The sequence below is a fragment of the Macaca mulatta genome, chromosome 5, assembly GCF_049350105.2.
Source record: "Macaca mulatta isolate MMU2019108-1 chromosome 5, T2T-MMU8v2.0, whole genome shotgun sequence".
In the NCBI taxonomy this organism is placed as follows: domain Eukaryota; kingdom Metazoa; phylum Chordata; class Mammalia; order Primates; family Cercopithecidae; genus Macaca; species Macaca mulatta.
The window spans coordinates 24,811,298-24,827,647 of NC_133410.1; the positions used below are offsets into that span (position 1 = coordinate 24,811,298).

The window sequence follows — 16,350 nt, forward strand, 5'->3', positions numbered from 1 at the left end:
GAAGGAGGACAAGTCACAAAAATCTTAATTCATCTAGCCCTTCACAGCAGCTTTTAAAATGTGCTAAAGTGCTTTGTGATATTAAATTCAAAAGTAGGACCCAGGCGCGGTGCTCAGGCCTGTAATCCCAACACTTTGGGGAGGCCAAGGTGGGTGAATCACCTGAGGTCAGGAGTTTGAGACCAGCCTGGCCAAAATGGAAAAACCCTGTCTCTACTAAAAACACAAAAATTATCTGGGCATGGTGGTGGACACCTGTAATCCCAGCTACTCGGGACACTGAGGCAGGAGAATTGCTTGAACCCAGGAGGCGGAGGCTGCAGTGAGCTAAGATCGTGCCACTGCACCCCAGCCTGGGTGACAGAGTGAGACTTCATCTCAAAAAAGCTTCAAAACATCAAAAGTAGGCAAGAAAGCTAAGGAACTAACAAAGACTCCATGAGAGAAACAGTGTTAGACATCATGGGGGCGGGGGTGGGTTGGGGAGGAGTGTTTACAGGAGTGCTCTTCCTTTGGGAAAACCCCAAAAATAAACACTCCGATATTGAATGTTTAGTTCATCCTAAGAAGTTTGTAGGAAGCAGAGGGTGGGAGGTTGGGAGAGCAAGAAGCAGAGAATGAATTAAAGTCAAATTTGGGAGTTTTATGAACTGAAGTTCACTTGAGAAACAAGATAAAGCATCCCAAAAAAATTGTAAGGTACGTTTATGATGGGGAAACAGTAACTTTCTGAAAAAAAATTCTTTTTGATTGTGCAAAGTGAGGTCACAGGTAATAAACTTTCACAGGATGATGATAATAAAAATTTGCATTTGGTGCTTTCTTCATTGGCCTCATTTCTCCTACATTTTCTAATTTAAGATTCTCACTCATTGAGATGCTATCTGTTGGTTGCATGTGCAGCCATGGACTAAAAGGGAAAATGTCATTCTTTTGAACTTACACTTTAATTTTTAATTAAGGTTCAAATCAGAATGTGATCAATGCTGAGTCTCATCTAATGTCTTTGAGGCAGTGGACCGAGGACTTTTTTTAGTTATTACTGAAATATCCACATCATTTAGGCAATAAACCAGCCAAGAAAATGTGACTCAAGTTAAAACAACAATGGAATGCTAGAACTGACAGAAAAAAATAAAAGAAAGGAGATTGGTCAAGTTGGGGGAGGGGTCCCTTATTTGTAAAATCTATGAGTAACAGCAAACAGGGAGCATTTGTGGGTCCTCATGCATCATGTTTCATCCCATAAAGAACAAGATGAGATTTGCTAACTCCACCAGAAGGTTAGGAAGAAGGGCATCTGTTTGGTTGTGCCATTGGATACTGGACTTCCAGCAATCCCAGGCTCCTAGTCATGGCAGATGCGGTAAAACATCTATGGAAGAGGTAGCCTGAGCCTTAAACACTGATCTCTCTTCTTGCTAGGAACAAGGTAGAAATTCTGGACTTTCTGTGGCCTGGAAATAAAAAGCAGAGGGTCTCACCTAAGATCCCCTATGCTGTCTCCAGACTCTAAAACCAAAAGGGGCAAGCTTAAAGGAAAGAGAAATCAATGTATTTGTATATCTCTCTCAACTTGATGAGTGTGAACAATTCCCCTAGAGAACAAATTTTTGTGTATAATTAAACATGGAAATGCTATGTTTTCTAATCAACAGCCAATCAGTCCATGATACTCTGAATATCATTACTGGGAGCTGTGATTTCCCTGCAAATTGCTTTCTCAGTTGCATTTTAAGACTCCATTTCATAAGACTATACTGACAGGCAGGGAAAAAAGTTTGCTCTAACGTGGATCCCAAGCTTACCATGAACCTTCCAGGTAGGCATTGAGGCCTTTGCGAATGACATGGCCCAAGTAGCCATTTTTCTCAGCTACATGTTTTGCCCATCTGAAAAAAAAAGGGAAGAGAAAATATGCAAACCATGGCAAATTTAATAAAATGTTTTTCTTCATATGCTCTCAATAAATCCCACTTGGGAATATTTTGCTAGTTAGAATTTTTATAGAACAACAAACCAGAACTGAATGTTAAGAAGGTAAAGAAAATGCATTCTGAGCTTTTCATTTAGTGCCCTTTCTTATGAATGATTAGGAGTTGTCTTTTATGGAAACAAAGACATGTAAGATACATAATGAAATATATCCACCAATATGAAAAAATACAATCTCTACCAAGAGTTCTAGTATTCTATTAAGTCATGTTTACTTACTTATTATTAGCTTTCCCTATTTGGCTTTGTTCCCTAATTTATTAGGAGTTTATTAGTAATGACCTAGTCTGTTATAATCTTTAGACTTATAACTACTAAAGTAATAGTTTAAGAATGCATAACTAGAAAGCTAATAGAAGGGGAAGTAGAATAATTTTTTAAAATACTTGATTAGTACAAAGGAAGAGTAAGAAAAGAGATTAAAAAAAGGCCCCCCACAAAAGTGACCCCTGACAAAACCCCCCAACAAAAGTAACAAATAGAAAATAAGCAGGAAAATGGTATATTTAAAACCAAACATATCCACAATTACATTAAATGTAAATGGACAAAATACACCAATTAAAAATGAAAATTTAAAAATACAAAAAATAATTAAAAATACAAAATTTTAAAAATTAAAAAATACAAATACCTAATTATATGCTGCTTACAAGAGACATGCATTGAAATTTAAGAATGAAGAAAAGTTGAAAGTAAAGAAATGGAAAAAGATAAATCATACAAACTCTAACACTAAAATCAGGTATAACTATATGATCATCAGAAAAAATAGACTTTAAGGCAAGAACCATGAACAGAGATAAAGAGGACATTGTAAAATGATAAAGGGATCAACTACAAAGACAAAACAATTCTAAATCTATGTGATCCAATAACATAGATTCAAGATATATAATGCAAAATTGACAGAACTAAAAGGAGAGGTAAATAAGTTCACAAATATAGTTGGAGATTTTAATATACTTCTTTCAGTAACTGACCTAACAAGCAGAAAAAGAAACATCAGAAAGGACGGGGAAGCTCTGAATAACATAATTAACAAACTTGATGTAACTGATATATATGTAGATGTTGTACCCAACAAGTTCAGAAAGTACACTCTTTTCAAGAAGCCATAAAACATATACCAAAATTGACCATATACTAGTCATAAAGCACACTTCGACAAATTTCAAAGGATCGGAATCATTCACAATATATTCTCTCATCACAGTGAAATTAAGCTAGAAATCAATAACGAGAGGATAACAGAAAAACCACAAAACATGAATATTCATGTCAAATATACTAAATAACAAAGATAAAAAACCAAGTCAGTCTAAGTCAAGTTTATCACGAAGGTCAGGTCAGGTTGGATTTGAACCCAAATGTGTTACGAAGAACAATCTTTTGGAGAGCCAGGGTATCAGTGTGAGGGTGGCTTAAAACAGAGGTCGACAAACTCTTTTTCTGTAAAGAGCAAGATACTAAATACCGTAAACTTCGTGGGCCACATATAGTCTCTGTTGCATATCCTTCTTTATTTGTTTTATAACTCCTCAGGAATGTAAAAGCATTCTTAGCTCTTGGAGTCATACAAAACAGGTACCAAGCTACATTTCATCTATGGGTCATGGTTTGATAATTCCTGTAAAACATTTTCAGACATGCAAGACCTCAAAAATGTGCCTCCCATTCACCATACCTCAGGAACCTACTATAGGATGTGCTCTACCAAAATGTAAGTGCAGACCAAGAAAGAGAAAGAAAGGGGTCTGGCAAAGAAGAGAACCAAAAAAGACAGAGATGGAGGGAAAGTAAATATCCATAATAATGACAGTTAATCTCAGCATGACAGCATTGTCCTGAACAAAGACTCCAGGATGGATGTTACCAGGAAGGTTAAATTAACATAATATGTAGATAGGTCTGGACATACTGAGAGGAAATTCAGGCACCTGGAGGAGAATTTGGAGATCAAGTACATAGAAAATGATAAGTATACAGAAAGCTTAGCAAATAAACAATAAAAAATAAGTAACAATCCATAGAAAAGAAAAAGTTGTGCAAGAAAGGAAAAGTAATCATAGTATACTATGGCTCAGTTAGAAATAGCATTTACATGGTCATAATAATGTAAGCCCTGATACTAATGTAACCAAAATGATATACTTATTGGGAAGATGAAAGATGGCAGGAAGTGTGAATGAGCTGAGTAGTGGGAGGTGGCAGAGTCAAAGGAAACTACATCTTTATCGTTCACAGTGGGACATCATTAGACAATGCCTAGCATGAAAATACCAAGAAATAGTGGTATAAGCATATTATTTAGAAATAGAGACAAATAAAAAATAAATAAAATCAATAAATAAATCTTTCAAAAAAGATTGAAAGTGATTCATTCTAGGGAGCAGAAAATAGAGTCTGGGGGTGGGATGAAGCGGGGTAGGCAAGAATTTCTTGTTTTGCCTTTGTCAAATTATTTTTAAATTTTTAATTAAAATTTTTAATTTTGTCTTGTCAAATTATGTGGCTTTTAAGACTACATGCATGTATAACTGGTAAAAATAAAAAACTCAATTTAAAAAATGCTCAGGCACAGTGAATCTAGGATATGACTTTCCCTTCAAATGCAGTGTTTGACAGTCTTACACAACAGCTTTCTCAGGATCTCTAGGGAATGTCTCCAGGTTGCCTGTGATATAGTAGAGAGAACACCACAAGGTTCCTTCCATGTGTCCGCCTTGTGCAGCCTTATGGAAATATTCACCAGCTAAAGTCTGTAATGAGAGATGAACAAACGTTGAGTCATCCTAGCTGGGCTGGTTTCACCGGAGGCTAGGTGGTAAGATGCTTTAAGCCTGATATGATTACAGGCTTATAACTTCTGATAGCTTTAAAACCAGGGCAAGCAACAATTCCAGGAAGATAGCCAATCACAGAAGCCAGCCTCTGAGATGCATGACCTTGCCTCAGCTATTCTGTTGATTAAGTTTACCCAATAAATAAGACAATATGTAATTATGAATACCATTGCCATCTCATTTGATCCTCACATAACCCCCTGCAGGCTAGATAGAAGACTATATCAGAAGTCACACCAGGTGAAAATCCAGGCATTTGCTTTCCTAACCCTGCTTAAAACCTTTCTTCAAACTCATGTGCAAAAACTGCATTTCCAGTAGGAAGGTGAGAATTAGAATGTGACAATAAGAAAACTTCACTCACAGATGTCTTGGGAGGGTTAGCACACATTTGCTATGCATAAAAATATACAGCCACTTATGTCATCAGAGACAGGTAGAGGGAAAGAATAAGACAAACATATAGATGGGTATATTTCCACTGATTACTCTTATTTTTCTGAGGCACTTAGCTATTGTTTTTTGAAAGCAAGGGCGTTGAAGTTAGGCAGGCTTGGTTCAAATCCCAGCTCTGCTCCTTACTAGCTGTGTGGACTTGGGCATGTTGGTTAATCTCTCCAAATCTAATTTCCTTCCACTGAAAAATGTGCCTTCAGATAGCACCTACAGTGAAGGGCTGTTGCAAGGATTAAATGAGATAACACATTCTCAAGGTTTATCACAGTGTTTCAAAAAGAATAGTCTTCCAATTCTTCCCCTCCTACCCCCAAATCTGCTGCTGCCACAATCTTGTTCCTCCCAATAAATGCCACTTCCATTCTTCCAGCGCAACAGATGACAAATGCCCTGGAGTCATCCCTGACTCTTCTCCACCTCTCACACCCCACATTCAATCCACCAGCAAATCCTGCTGCCTCAACCTTCCAAATACATGTAGAACCCAATTTCAGCCCCTCCACTGACACCGCCCTGGTCTCGCCCACTGCCCTCTCTCACTTGGATCCAATGCATGAACCCCCTGCTCCTGTCCATGTCTCCAGTAGGCAGGATCTAGGAGGAACTTTTAAAACATAACCCATCATTGCCCCATTGAACACTGCCCAGTGGTTTCCACTTTGCTCAGAGCAGAAACTAAGTCTCACACTGGTCGGCTTCCTCCCTAGCCCTGTCTCACACCCTCTCCGTCTCTTCTGCTTTCCACTCCACTCCTCTGGCCTCCCTGCTGCTCCTCTAGCACACCAAGCCTGCTACCTTCTCGGGGCCTCTGCACTGCCTGTTCCTTCCTTCCAGAATGTTCTCCCAGATATCTGTAAGATTCCTTTAGGAGTCTATACAATATCACCTTATGAAAGAGGCCTTCCCTGGTTCCCTGGTTTCCATTATAAAATAGCATTTCCCAATCTCCACCTCCTCATACTACATATATATATAAAAGATATATAAATAAAAATTTATATACACATATAAACTATATAAAAATTAAAAATACATTTTTTGTTTGTTTGTTTGTTTTTTGAGATGGAGTCTCGCTCTGTCGCCCAGGCTGGAGTACAGTAGCGCAATCTTGGCTCACTGCAACCTCTGCCTCCAGGGTTCCAGTGATTCTCCTGCCTCAGCCTCTTGAGTGGCTGGGATTACAAGCATACCTGGCTAATTTTTGTATTTTTAGTGATGAGGGTTTGTGTTTTTAGAGACGGAATTTCACCATGTTGGCCAGGCTGGTCTTGAACTCCTGAGCTCAAGTGATCTGCCTGCCTCAGTCTCCCAAAGTGTGATGGGATTACAGGTGTGAACCACTGTTCTCAGCCCTCCTGAACTTGTTTTAGTTCTCTGCATAGCACTGATCTTCACCTCCCCTCCTATTACATAGTTATTTGTTTATTGTCTTTTCCATTTGGTGGAATGAAACTTCATAAGAGCAGGGACTGATTTGCCTGCTACTATGTCCTCGGTGTTCAGAAGGGTGCCTGGCACTGGGTAGGTGTTCACCACATTTTGTTAAATGTAGTTGAGCTCAGGGCCGGGCACAGTGGCTCACGCCTGTAATCCCAGCACTTTGGGTGGCCGAGGTGGGCAGATCACTTGAGGCCAGAAGTTCAAGACCAGCAAACCTCATCTCTACTAAAAATACAAAAATTAACTAGGCATGGTGGTGCACGCCTGTAATCCCAGCTACTCCGGAGGTTGAGGCATGAGAATCGTTTGAACCCAGAAGGTGGAGGCTGTAGTGAGCTGAGATTGTGCCACTGCACTCCAGCTTGGGTGATAGAGCGAGACTCTGTCTCAGAAAAAAAAAAAAATAATAATAATGTAGCTTAGGTTATGATTACCAACATCAACATTATTATTAATAGAGTGGACTTCCACTGTGCACTAGGGCCAGGTCTTCACACCACAAAGTGTGTGACCCTATGTTACTTAATTTCGCAGTACCTCAGTCACTTATCTGAAAAATGGACATAACCAGAGTATTAAGAGCTATTTCAGAGAAGAATTAGGATTATGTAAGAGAGCACATGGTACGGTGTTTTGCATGGTGCAAAACAGCTTGGCACAGAGGAAATGCTTAATCAACACTTAAGATTGCCATTGTATTTTCATTATTATTAAAACTGGTTTCACACCAGGCAGTCATATCTGGACTTAGCTCTCCTTGCTTCTAGCAAGATCAGTCTCTGCTCCATCTCATTCTATTCCTGTCCTGTGTCATCTCCCCCTCCTCCCTCTAGCTCAAGACCCCCTCCTCCATGAAGGCTTCCTGGCTGCTTTGGCCTTCACTGTTTCCTGGCTCCAGAGCTTCACGTCACACCATTTGCCACACACTTGGCACTTGGCCAGATGCCACCCTTTCCTCTTCACTATCTTGTCTTCCTACGAGACCCCCTGAGCTCCTCGAGGACAGGGACTGTGTCTGGGGTTGTGTCTGGGGCACACAGTGTACCTTCAACAAATGCTTCATGATCAATGGACCGACCAGTTGCAGAGTGGGCCTCAAGTCTTACTCACTTGATTTCTTCCAGGGACTCCAGGGAAGATGCCATCCAAATGCAGGACTCCAAGATTGTATGATGCATCTGGGTTCCCCATTTCTTCTGCTTTTAACCAGTACTTTGCTGCTTTGGCGTAATTTTTCTTGAATTTGTGGTAATACCATCCCAGGCCATTGACTGCCTGATGCAATCCCTAAATTTTGGAACAATAAAGAAATTAACTTTAGAAAAATGAAATCTAAAGAGCTCTGGACGCAATTATTGTGGAAGCATTCTGCCTAAGCCTGAACAAAACCTTCCCTTTCTCTTATTTTGGAGCAGATGGCATTAAAGAAAAACTAAGTGCTAGAAAACACAAGCCTGCCTCACAGTCTTCCCAGGTGGGTTTCACCCGACTGCTGCTGGGATTCTGCCTTCCATCTCTGCAGCAATGTTAGCCCCCAAATCATTGTTCTGCTCCTGTGGGCTCTTATGCAACACGCTTGTCTATAAAAGGCCTCTGATTGCCCTGCTGCATCAATAGTGCCCTTGAAATTCATGAACGCTTAACTGAGGCCTGAAACCTGCCCCGACTGGGATGGTTTCTAGGTGATCCGCCTGCCCATCTGTTGATTCCTCTGCCCTGAACACCAACACGCACTCTGTGGGAAGCAGACGCAACATCCTACTTGCACAGCACAGGTGCTCTGTCTCTGCGTGGTACCCCCAGTTCTGACAGGGAATTCAGGGTCTGGGAGGGGCAGAAGCAGAAGGGGACGGCAGTGAAGAATGAGAATCATTTAATACTTTTAAGGCCATGACTATTCCAGATCAATAAAACTGTATTTCCTCATTATTTACCTAAGCTCTGTTAAAATTCATTCAGAATAAAGCACACTAGACATCAATTCGCCACTAGGATGGTACAGAGATGCAAATTTCACACCTTCCAAGAAACCACCTCACGGCCCCATTTTATGGTCCTCTGCAACCAATGACTTCCATGACTACCGTTAAGTTATTTTTCTACTCCTGCCCTAGAGTTTCTGTTGTCAGGAGTGGGGTACATATCAGGGGGTTCCCTCTCCCTGGGTCATGTGTCCTCTTGACAACACATAGATGGAGGAACAATCTTTTAGGTCTCTCATTCTATGCTCCAACTTCCTGCTGTATGCAACTTTGAACTCCCCAGGAGACGAGAATGAAGAAGAAAAATCAGCATGGTCATTTTAGGAGTCTTCATCATTAAGGCAAATATTGGTAGCCTTGGAGGCACATCCAGATGCCAAAAGGGCTATAAGGTGCCTTGTCAAGGTGTAGATTTCTAGTAGTTTCTGCAAATCTATTTATTTGGACATCAGTATGCATGCACATATGAGTGTGCACATGTGACTGTGCATGCATTGGGCATGCATGTGTGTGTGTGTGCATGTGTGTGCATGTGTGGGTGGGGGCCCCTCAGAAGCAACATTGTATCCTCCATTCTGTAGAGCTGTATAGAAACTAGCCGACTTGATGATACTACTTAAGTGTAAATAGTGACAAAAGCAAAATAATTCCCAATCCTAGCAATAAACTTAATAAACAGCCCTGTTATCAATGCACAGGAAACAAATGGGAAACGGACACCACAGAGTTAACCTTCAAAGGAGTTAGGCTTCTGGTTTCCTGAATTCAGTGGCATTTATACCCATTCAATTTCCAGGGGTCCTGCTGCTTGTTATGAGGGCAGCTCCTGATTATAATTTTAGCCTTCAAACAAAATCAGCCCGAATGCTATTGACTGGAAGGTGAATTCAGCTTTTGAATTTTGCTGCCCCTATTGTGGCAAGTTTCTGTATGTATTGTAACTAAAAAGTGACTAATCACTGCAGTGGGGGTGCCGTGCCTGCGACCAACCGCTCACCACCCCATTTCCACCTTAGGGCTTTGTAGGAGGAGGCTGGCCATTTCCTTTTTTTAGACGTGCGAGAGTGTGTGGGTGTGTGTGGTGGAACTGTTTCCCTTTGATAATATGCACGTGTTACCTTGGAAGCTGCTTTCTTCATCAGCTCTAAGGCAAGCCGTCTGTTCTTTTTTACTCCTTGACCCTAAACATTGATAAACAGTGACGATTACAAAGAAAATAAAACCAGACTGCACACATACAGACACATTAGTGTTGAATATAAAATACTTAAACATAAAACCCTAACTTTCTTCATTTAAACCCAAGCTTAGGGATTTCTATAGGCAGTGCTGTTTCATCATCATCATCATTATTATTTCACTTATATTTGTGGAGCACAGGCAACAAACCTCAACTTTGCAGCTTAGCAGTAATCCCTGTGTCAACTGCAACCCTGTCAATCCACAGGTACTGTTGGGGGAAGCTATGAATCAGGTTAAATGGGTTTGGCCATCCTGGATGCTTTCCTCTGGGGACTACCTAATTTGCCAGCCAGATAAAGCACTTTATCTGTGTTGGACAGTCAGGAGTTACCAGGCTGTCGCTTGCAGCCTTCATCAGTGCTGGCTGGGGTCTCCGGGGTGGAACATTGTTGCTTCAGAATCAGCTCAAGAACCGGCTCCACAGAAGATAGAACGCAGCAGAATCGGTTGCCTCAGAGGTAACTAACAGAAACTAACAAGGTTCTTCCAGCAAAATCAAGATGTTCCAGGGGAGGTGGTTTGTCCACAACAGAGAGACACGGGCTTCGGGGTTCTTGTCACAAGAGAGAAACTCTGTGGAACACACTGAGATGTCTGGAGGACCACTGGGGAGATGGTGGGCTCAAGGGTAGAATGGAAGGAGGTCCTTGAGTATCTCTTGGCGTAGATCTGAAAGCAAAGATAGCCAGGCAAGGGGGAGGAGGTGGCTGTAAACCACTGCTGCTTCCAAACTCACTTAGAATTACTGATACCCCCAATCCCCATGTGCCACATGGGGTCCTCCTGGACTCAGACAACAGTTGACAGGATCGCCTGTGATTTGAATGTGAGAGGGTTTTGCAACAAACACACCTACAAACGCTATTTAGACGCTTAGCTCTATAGTAAACGGAAACAGCACTAGTTACCATTCCTGTGTTAATTAACTTTGGCCAAGCACTGTCTAAGTGCTTCATTGACCCCACCTGAGGTGCTGCTATTATATTCTCATCTGAGAAATGTGCCCTTAGTCACACAATGGGAAATGCGGGCAGAATTTGAATCCAGACGGGTGGACTCCAGAATCCAAGCTGGTAACTGCCACTCTCTATTTTCTTCTGCCTATTTCAGTTCATAGCCTCCTTGTAGGATCTGGGAACCATGCAGGATATACTCGACTGGCTGTCTTTCAGGACCCCAAATAAAACTGTGAATCCAACTAAAGGTTAAATTACATATGCCAAGTTTCTACTCGACTTTAACTGGCTTATTTAATAAAACCAATGAACTGAAGCAAAGTGGAAGATGAAAATATTTTTCAGAATGGCACCACTGCTTCATTTAATTAGGGAGGAAGAGGAGAGGGAAAAGGACATAGAAGGACACTTGGAGTAACTGGACGGGGAGGAGACGAGCTTTCTGGACTTCTGGAAAAGCATCAGAAAGACCAGAATCACAGAACGTTAGCGCCTGGTTGAAGTATAATAAGTCTATCTTCTCCAACTCTTTTTTGTTTTGAAGAAATAAAACAGGGGCCCAGAGCGGTTGACTTAGCCCAAGCCTCACAGTTAGAGCTGCAATGACAACCCCCACACTCTAGGACAGGGATGTTTACACTGTACCCGCTATCGAGTCCAAACTGGGATAACTTTTCTTGCACAAAGACGATGTACTCTACACGAATCTGAGTAGTATTGGAAGTTATTAAATGAGAGAAATGGGAAGCCTGGTACATCGTAAGTACTCAGTAACTACCCACTGAGTGAATGGATGGAGGACAGCTGCTGCTGTCAAAGTCTAAGCTTTATCCTCATGTGGATGCGAGATAAGATGGACTCGACTACCTGGAATGAACCACAGCCACCATCTTGGTACCATCTTTGCATACAAGCCCGATGCCCCCACACAGCCAAATGCACTTACTGTTCTTTGCATATGGAAAGCCCATTTTCAGCGTGGGGTTCTTTCACACAGAATACACTTGGGGAGATCTTCTAGCCAGAGGCGGAAATCTTCCCTGAGCTGCTAATAAAGGGCTTCCTTCCTCCCACCCAGAGAAAACTTAGCAAGAATGCAGAACCCCACCTCTCTGCAAAAAAGCCTGCAGGTGTGAGAAAGCAAACCCAGAGAAGGCATTATGTCACTCCCAGAGTCATTTATTTCTGGATTTGCCTCTCCCTGTAGATTGTGAGATCTTGGTGGGCAGAGATAACGTCTGATTTGTGCCTTCATCTTTGGACTCCACTCTGGTGGACAGGTGCTGCTCCTCTGTGCCTACTGATGTATGCCTTCCTCTCTGTGTATGAGCTCCCTGAGGTCAGGGACGTGACTCATGCATCCATATGTCCCTCCATGTAGCCCAGAGCCTGGCATTGGGTCAGCCCTGAATGGAATGGTTGCTTATTGAACAGATACATGAAGGCATTGGCACATGGCTCAGATTCAAAGCATTTCCATGTTGATTTGACAACTGGAAAGAGAAGGTCTGAGACCTCAATTTGGAAAACACAACAACCAATGGGTTTTCAGGCTTTGATAGGGTAGGGGGGGTTAGAAATGTAGCCACAGCCATGGTTGTTAATTTCGGAGTGGCCACAGCCGTGTTCTGGAGATGGGCCTGGCCTTGTTTGAAGATCCTTGCTTTTTGGGGGCAGCTGCTTTCTTTGGGTATGGACATAAGTCTGAGAATTTCCTTACCAAAGCCAAAGCTTTTTACTTTTCTAAGATTGATGAATTGATGTCTCTGTGCTTGGGGAGGATGAACACAGACTGTGAAGCCAGACTTCCTAGATCCCAGTTCCAAGTCAGAAATGTACCAGTTGGGTGACCTTGGGCAAGTTACAAAACCTTTCTGTGCCTTTGTCTCCATATAAATGGAGAGCGATCATAATACACCAAGGTATCAACCTTGTAAGTCAGTTGTAAGGATTTAATGCATTAGTCCGTGCAAAGCAGGTAACAACCACTCAGTCAGTGTGAACTATTACTAATTTTTTTTTTTTTTTTTCCTGAGATGGATTCTGGCTCTCTCGCCCAGGCTGGAGTGCAGTGGCAGGATCTTGGCTCAGTGCAACCTCTGCCTCCCAGGTTCAATCAATTTTCCTGCCTCAACCTCCCAAGTTGCTGGGATTACAGGCACAGCCACCACACCTGGCTAATTTTTGTATTTTTAGTAGAGACGGGGTTTCACCATGTTGGCCAGGCTTGTCTTGAACTCCTGACCTCAGGAGATCCACCTGCCTTGGCCTCCCAAAGTGCTGGGATTACAGGCGTGAGCCACCATGCCAGGCCATACTATTTTGTATAAAGAACTCGGCATTTTACAGTCCCCAAAGTCCATTGGTCCTATGATCTCATTCAATCTGTGGTCATTGCCACTGTCCCATGAGATGAGGTGACTCCAAGGACATACCTGACGGTTACAGAGGTGGGACTTTAATGCTTGTCTGCTAGGCTCTTCCCACCCCTCTCCTGTTGGCTTAAAACCAAGATCTTTATTTTCATCAGCAGGATTGTTGGGATCCAGCCCAATTACACACTATGTTTAAGCTGTAATTAAAAGAGAACTCTGCCTGGTGGCAAACTTGCAGTGCCTGTGGGGGCTGGCAGCTGAGTGCCAATCGATAAAATACGGGTATCTCCTCCAGACTGCCACGATTCTTGCAAAAGCACAGAGAATCCAGGTGCCAAACATAAGACTAATGATTAAAAATGAGAACAGGGAATTGCTTCTGACTCTGCCTTTTTAGCCAACATCCCTTTCCATCAAGAGTGACAGGAGCATATACTAAGTTTCTCCAATTATCGACTCCCTGTTTGCCGGCCCGCCCACAGGAAACTGCTCAGGAGTCTGATAAGAATTGCACAATTTCAGCACAAATTAAGTGATTCTTACCTTGAATAGCACAATGGCATAGTCATAGATTAACGCAGGATCCTCCGTCTCCAGGGCGCCCTTGGCATACCACTCAATTGCTGCTTCGGGATTCTTGGCCACACCTTGCTGCCCCCAGAACAGCATCTGGGCCAATCGTTGCTTAAAGACAATAGCAGTTTAGAACAATGACTTTTCCTGTGTAATGCTTAACACAAGACTTTGAAAGGTGGGAGGGCAAACCTATTTTACAATGTTTTCAATTGAGAACCAAGGATTAGCTAGATATACTTTGTCTTCCAACTGGAGGCCAGAGCCATGAACGTGGACTTAGGTAAATACAAGCCCTTAATGCAAGCCAGAAATGAATGGTTCGTGTGTGCCTGTGTGTGTGTGTGTGTGTGTGTGTGTGTCTGTGTGTACCCAGGACCAGAGCTAGCTGGAACTTCGTCAAGAATCAAACTCCTCAAATGGCACTCTTTTGGGAGATATTGCCCTTTCTTTTGGCATGTGATTGGCAGGGAGGTCTCTGCACATCTGTATCATTAGGGCATCCTTCTATAGCATTGATCTTTTATCATTTGTCTACATGGCTGGGTCCACCATCAGACTGGAGGCTGGAAGCTCTTGGGAGGGAGGAACCTCAAGATGTTACTTATCTTTGCCCCTGTTCCTTGGCCCCTTTACCCAGCAGAGCTCAACAGGTCATAGAAGCTGCTCAACAAAGACTTAGTGAACATAGGAAGGAAGAAGTGCCTATTGTTTAAAAAGTTAATGCAAGCTCTGGCATACCCAGGAAATGGCTCTGGCACAGTCATTCCCAGGCTGGAGTGCAGTGGCAGGATCTTGGCTCAGTGCAACTTCTACCTCCCAGGTTCAAGCAATTTTCCTGCCTCAGCCTCCCGAGTAGCTGGGATTACAGGCACAGCCACCACACCTGGCTAATTTTTGTATTTTTAGTAGAGACGGGGTTTCTCCATGTTGGCCGGGCTTGTCTTGAACTCCTGACCTCAGGTGATCCACTCGCCTTGGCCCCCCAAAGTGCTGGGATTACAGGTGTGAGCCACCGTGCCAGGCCATACTATTTTGTATACATTCCCGTATTTGTATATCCTTCCTGTACTACAGAGACTGCAGGCTGGGGACAGATGCCCAGGAACGGGGCCAGAGCCATGTGTGTTAACATTCCAGTCCCACATGGGTCGCTTGTTGTCTTTCCTTCTTTCTGCTTCTCTTCTCATCTCATTCTCTTCCCTTTTCCTCCCCAATACTTATAACTTCCAGCAAAGTATTTCCTGAAATGTGGTGAAGACCCCTATAGAGAGGCGGGAGACCTGTTACAAAAGAGCCTCTTGGGCCACGTGTGGTGGGCCTTAATTCCTGCACTTTGAGAGGCCTAAGCAGGAGAATTGCTTGAGGCTGGGAGTTCAAGACCAGTCTGGGCAACATAGTAAGATCCCATCTCTACAAAATATTTAAAAATTAGCAAGGCACGGCATGGTGGCACGTGCCTATAGTCCAGCTACTCGGGAGGCTGAGGCTAGAGGATCCCTTGAGCCCAGGACTTTGAGGCTGCAGTGAGCTATGATCATGCCACTGCGCTCCAGCCTGCCCAACAGAGTGAGACCCTGACTCTAAAAAAAAAAAAAAAAAGCCCCTGTACTGTCTGCTCTGTCAATGCCTGTGACTTCTTTCTTTTTTCTTTCCCTTTCCCATCTCTGGGCTTCAGCCTCCTTAGCAGCCCCAGAAGCTCTTCCCGACGCTGCTGCATTCACAGGGAGCATTAAGCCCAAGTTAAATCCTTCCTGTGGGAAGGAGGCTTCCTCCCAGTGCAATCAGCGTTCATAGGCTCCCACGAAGGGCTCCTCTTCATAGTGAAATCAAAGCAGGGAAGCAGAGAGGGTGTTTCCCCAGCCGTCTGCCCTTTCTCGTACCTCCTAAAAGTCCATCCAAAGAGAAGAGATGTTCAAGAGACAAGGTTGATCCTTGTGGTCCAACAAGCCATAAATGACTTTCTATTGCTCTTCTAGCTGAGTTCGTGGTCTTCTGGACACCTAATTTCCCCTGCACCCCAGGGTGCATCATGTTTTTCTATCTGATGGATGCATCAATGCTCCTGATGGTAGTCTTTTCTTTTCTTTTTTTTTTTTTTTTTTGAGACGGAGTCTCGCTCTGTCGCCCAGGCTGGAGTACTGTGGCGTGATCTCAGCTCACTGCAAGCTCCGCCTCCCGGGTACCTGATGGTAGTCTTTAGGGCTGGTCGTAAATATTGTGGCTTTCCCTCCTTCTGGGTGAGTGGCAGAACTTGAAGTCAAGAGGGGCCATGCGATTTACATTGGCCAGTGAAATATCCCACTTCTGGGCAGAAGCGGTTAGCCAGTTGGTAGGGTGCTATGGCCATGGCTTGACTGCAATGGTTTTGGAAATCTCTGTCAGCTTGGGCTCTTAAGGGATTGTGACAACTATGGCCTGCCCCTGACAACCTCTATTGGACATGTAGTGTGAGTGAGAAATAGTGGTATTGTTTTAAGCCACT

The 16,350-nt window shown here is 43.1% G+C and overlaps 1 protein-coding gene across 3 annotated transcripts in view; it reads right to left on the reverse strand.

Annotated features, from left to right (window-relative positions):
- SEL1L3 (SEL1L family member 3) overlaps positions 1 to 16,350 on the reverse strand; it is a 117,633-nt gene that overhangs the window by 26,821 nt on the left and 74,462 nt on the right. For 2 of the 3 annotated variants that reach the window (XM_015138127.3, XM_015138128.3), the window contains exons 13-17: positions 13,836 to 13,976; positions 9,838 to 9,900; positions 7,848 to 8,024; positions 4,630 to 4,757; positions 1,809 to 1,892 (exon numbers count right to left, since the gene is read on the reverse strand). In XM_015138127.3, coding sequence (XP_014993613.2) covers positions 1,809 to 1,892; positions 4,630 to 4,757; positions 7,848 to 8,024; positions 9,838 to 9,900; positions 13,836 to 13,976 — 593 coding nt within the window. The remainder of the gene's footprint in view (positions 1 to 1,808; positions 1,893 to 4,629; positions 4,758 to 7,847; positions 8,025 to 9,837; positions 9,901 to 13,835; positions 13,977 to 16,350) is intronic. The other variant, XM_078003220.1, reaches the window with a different exon arrangement.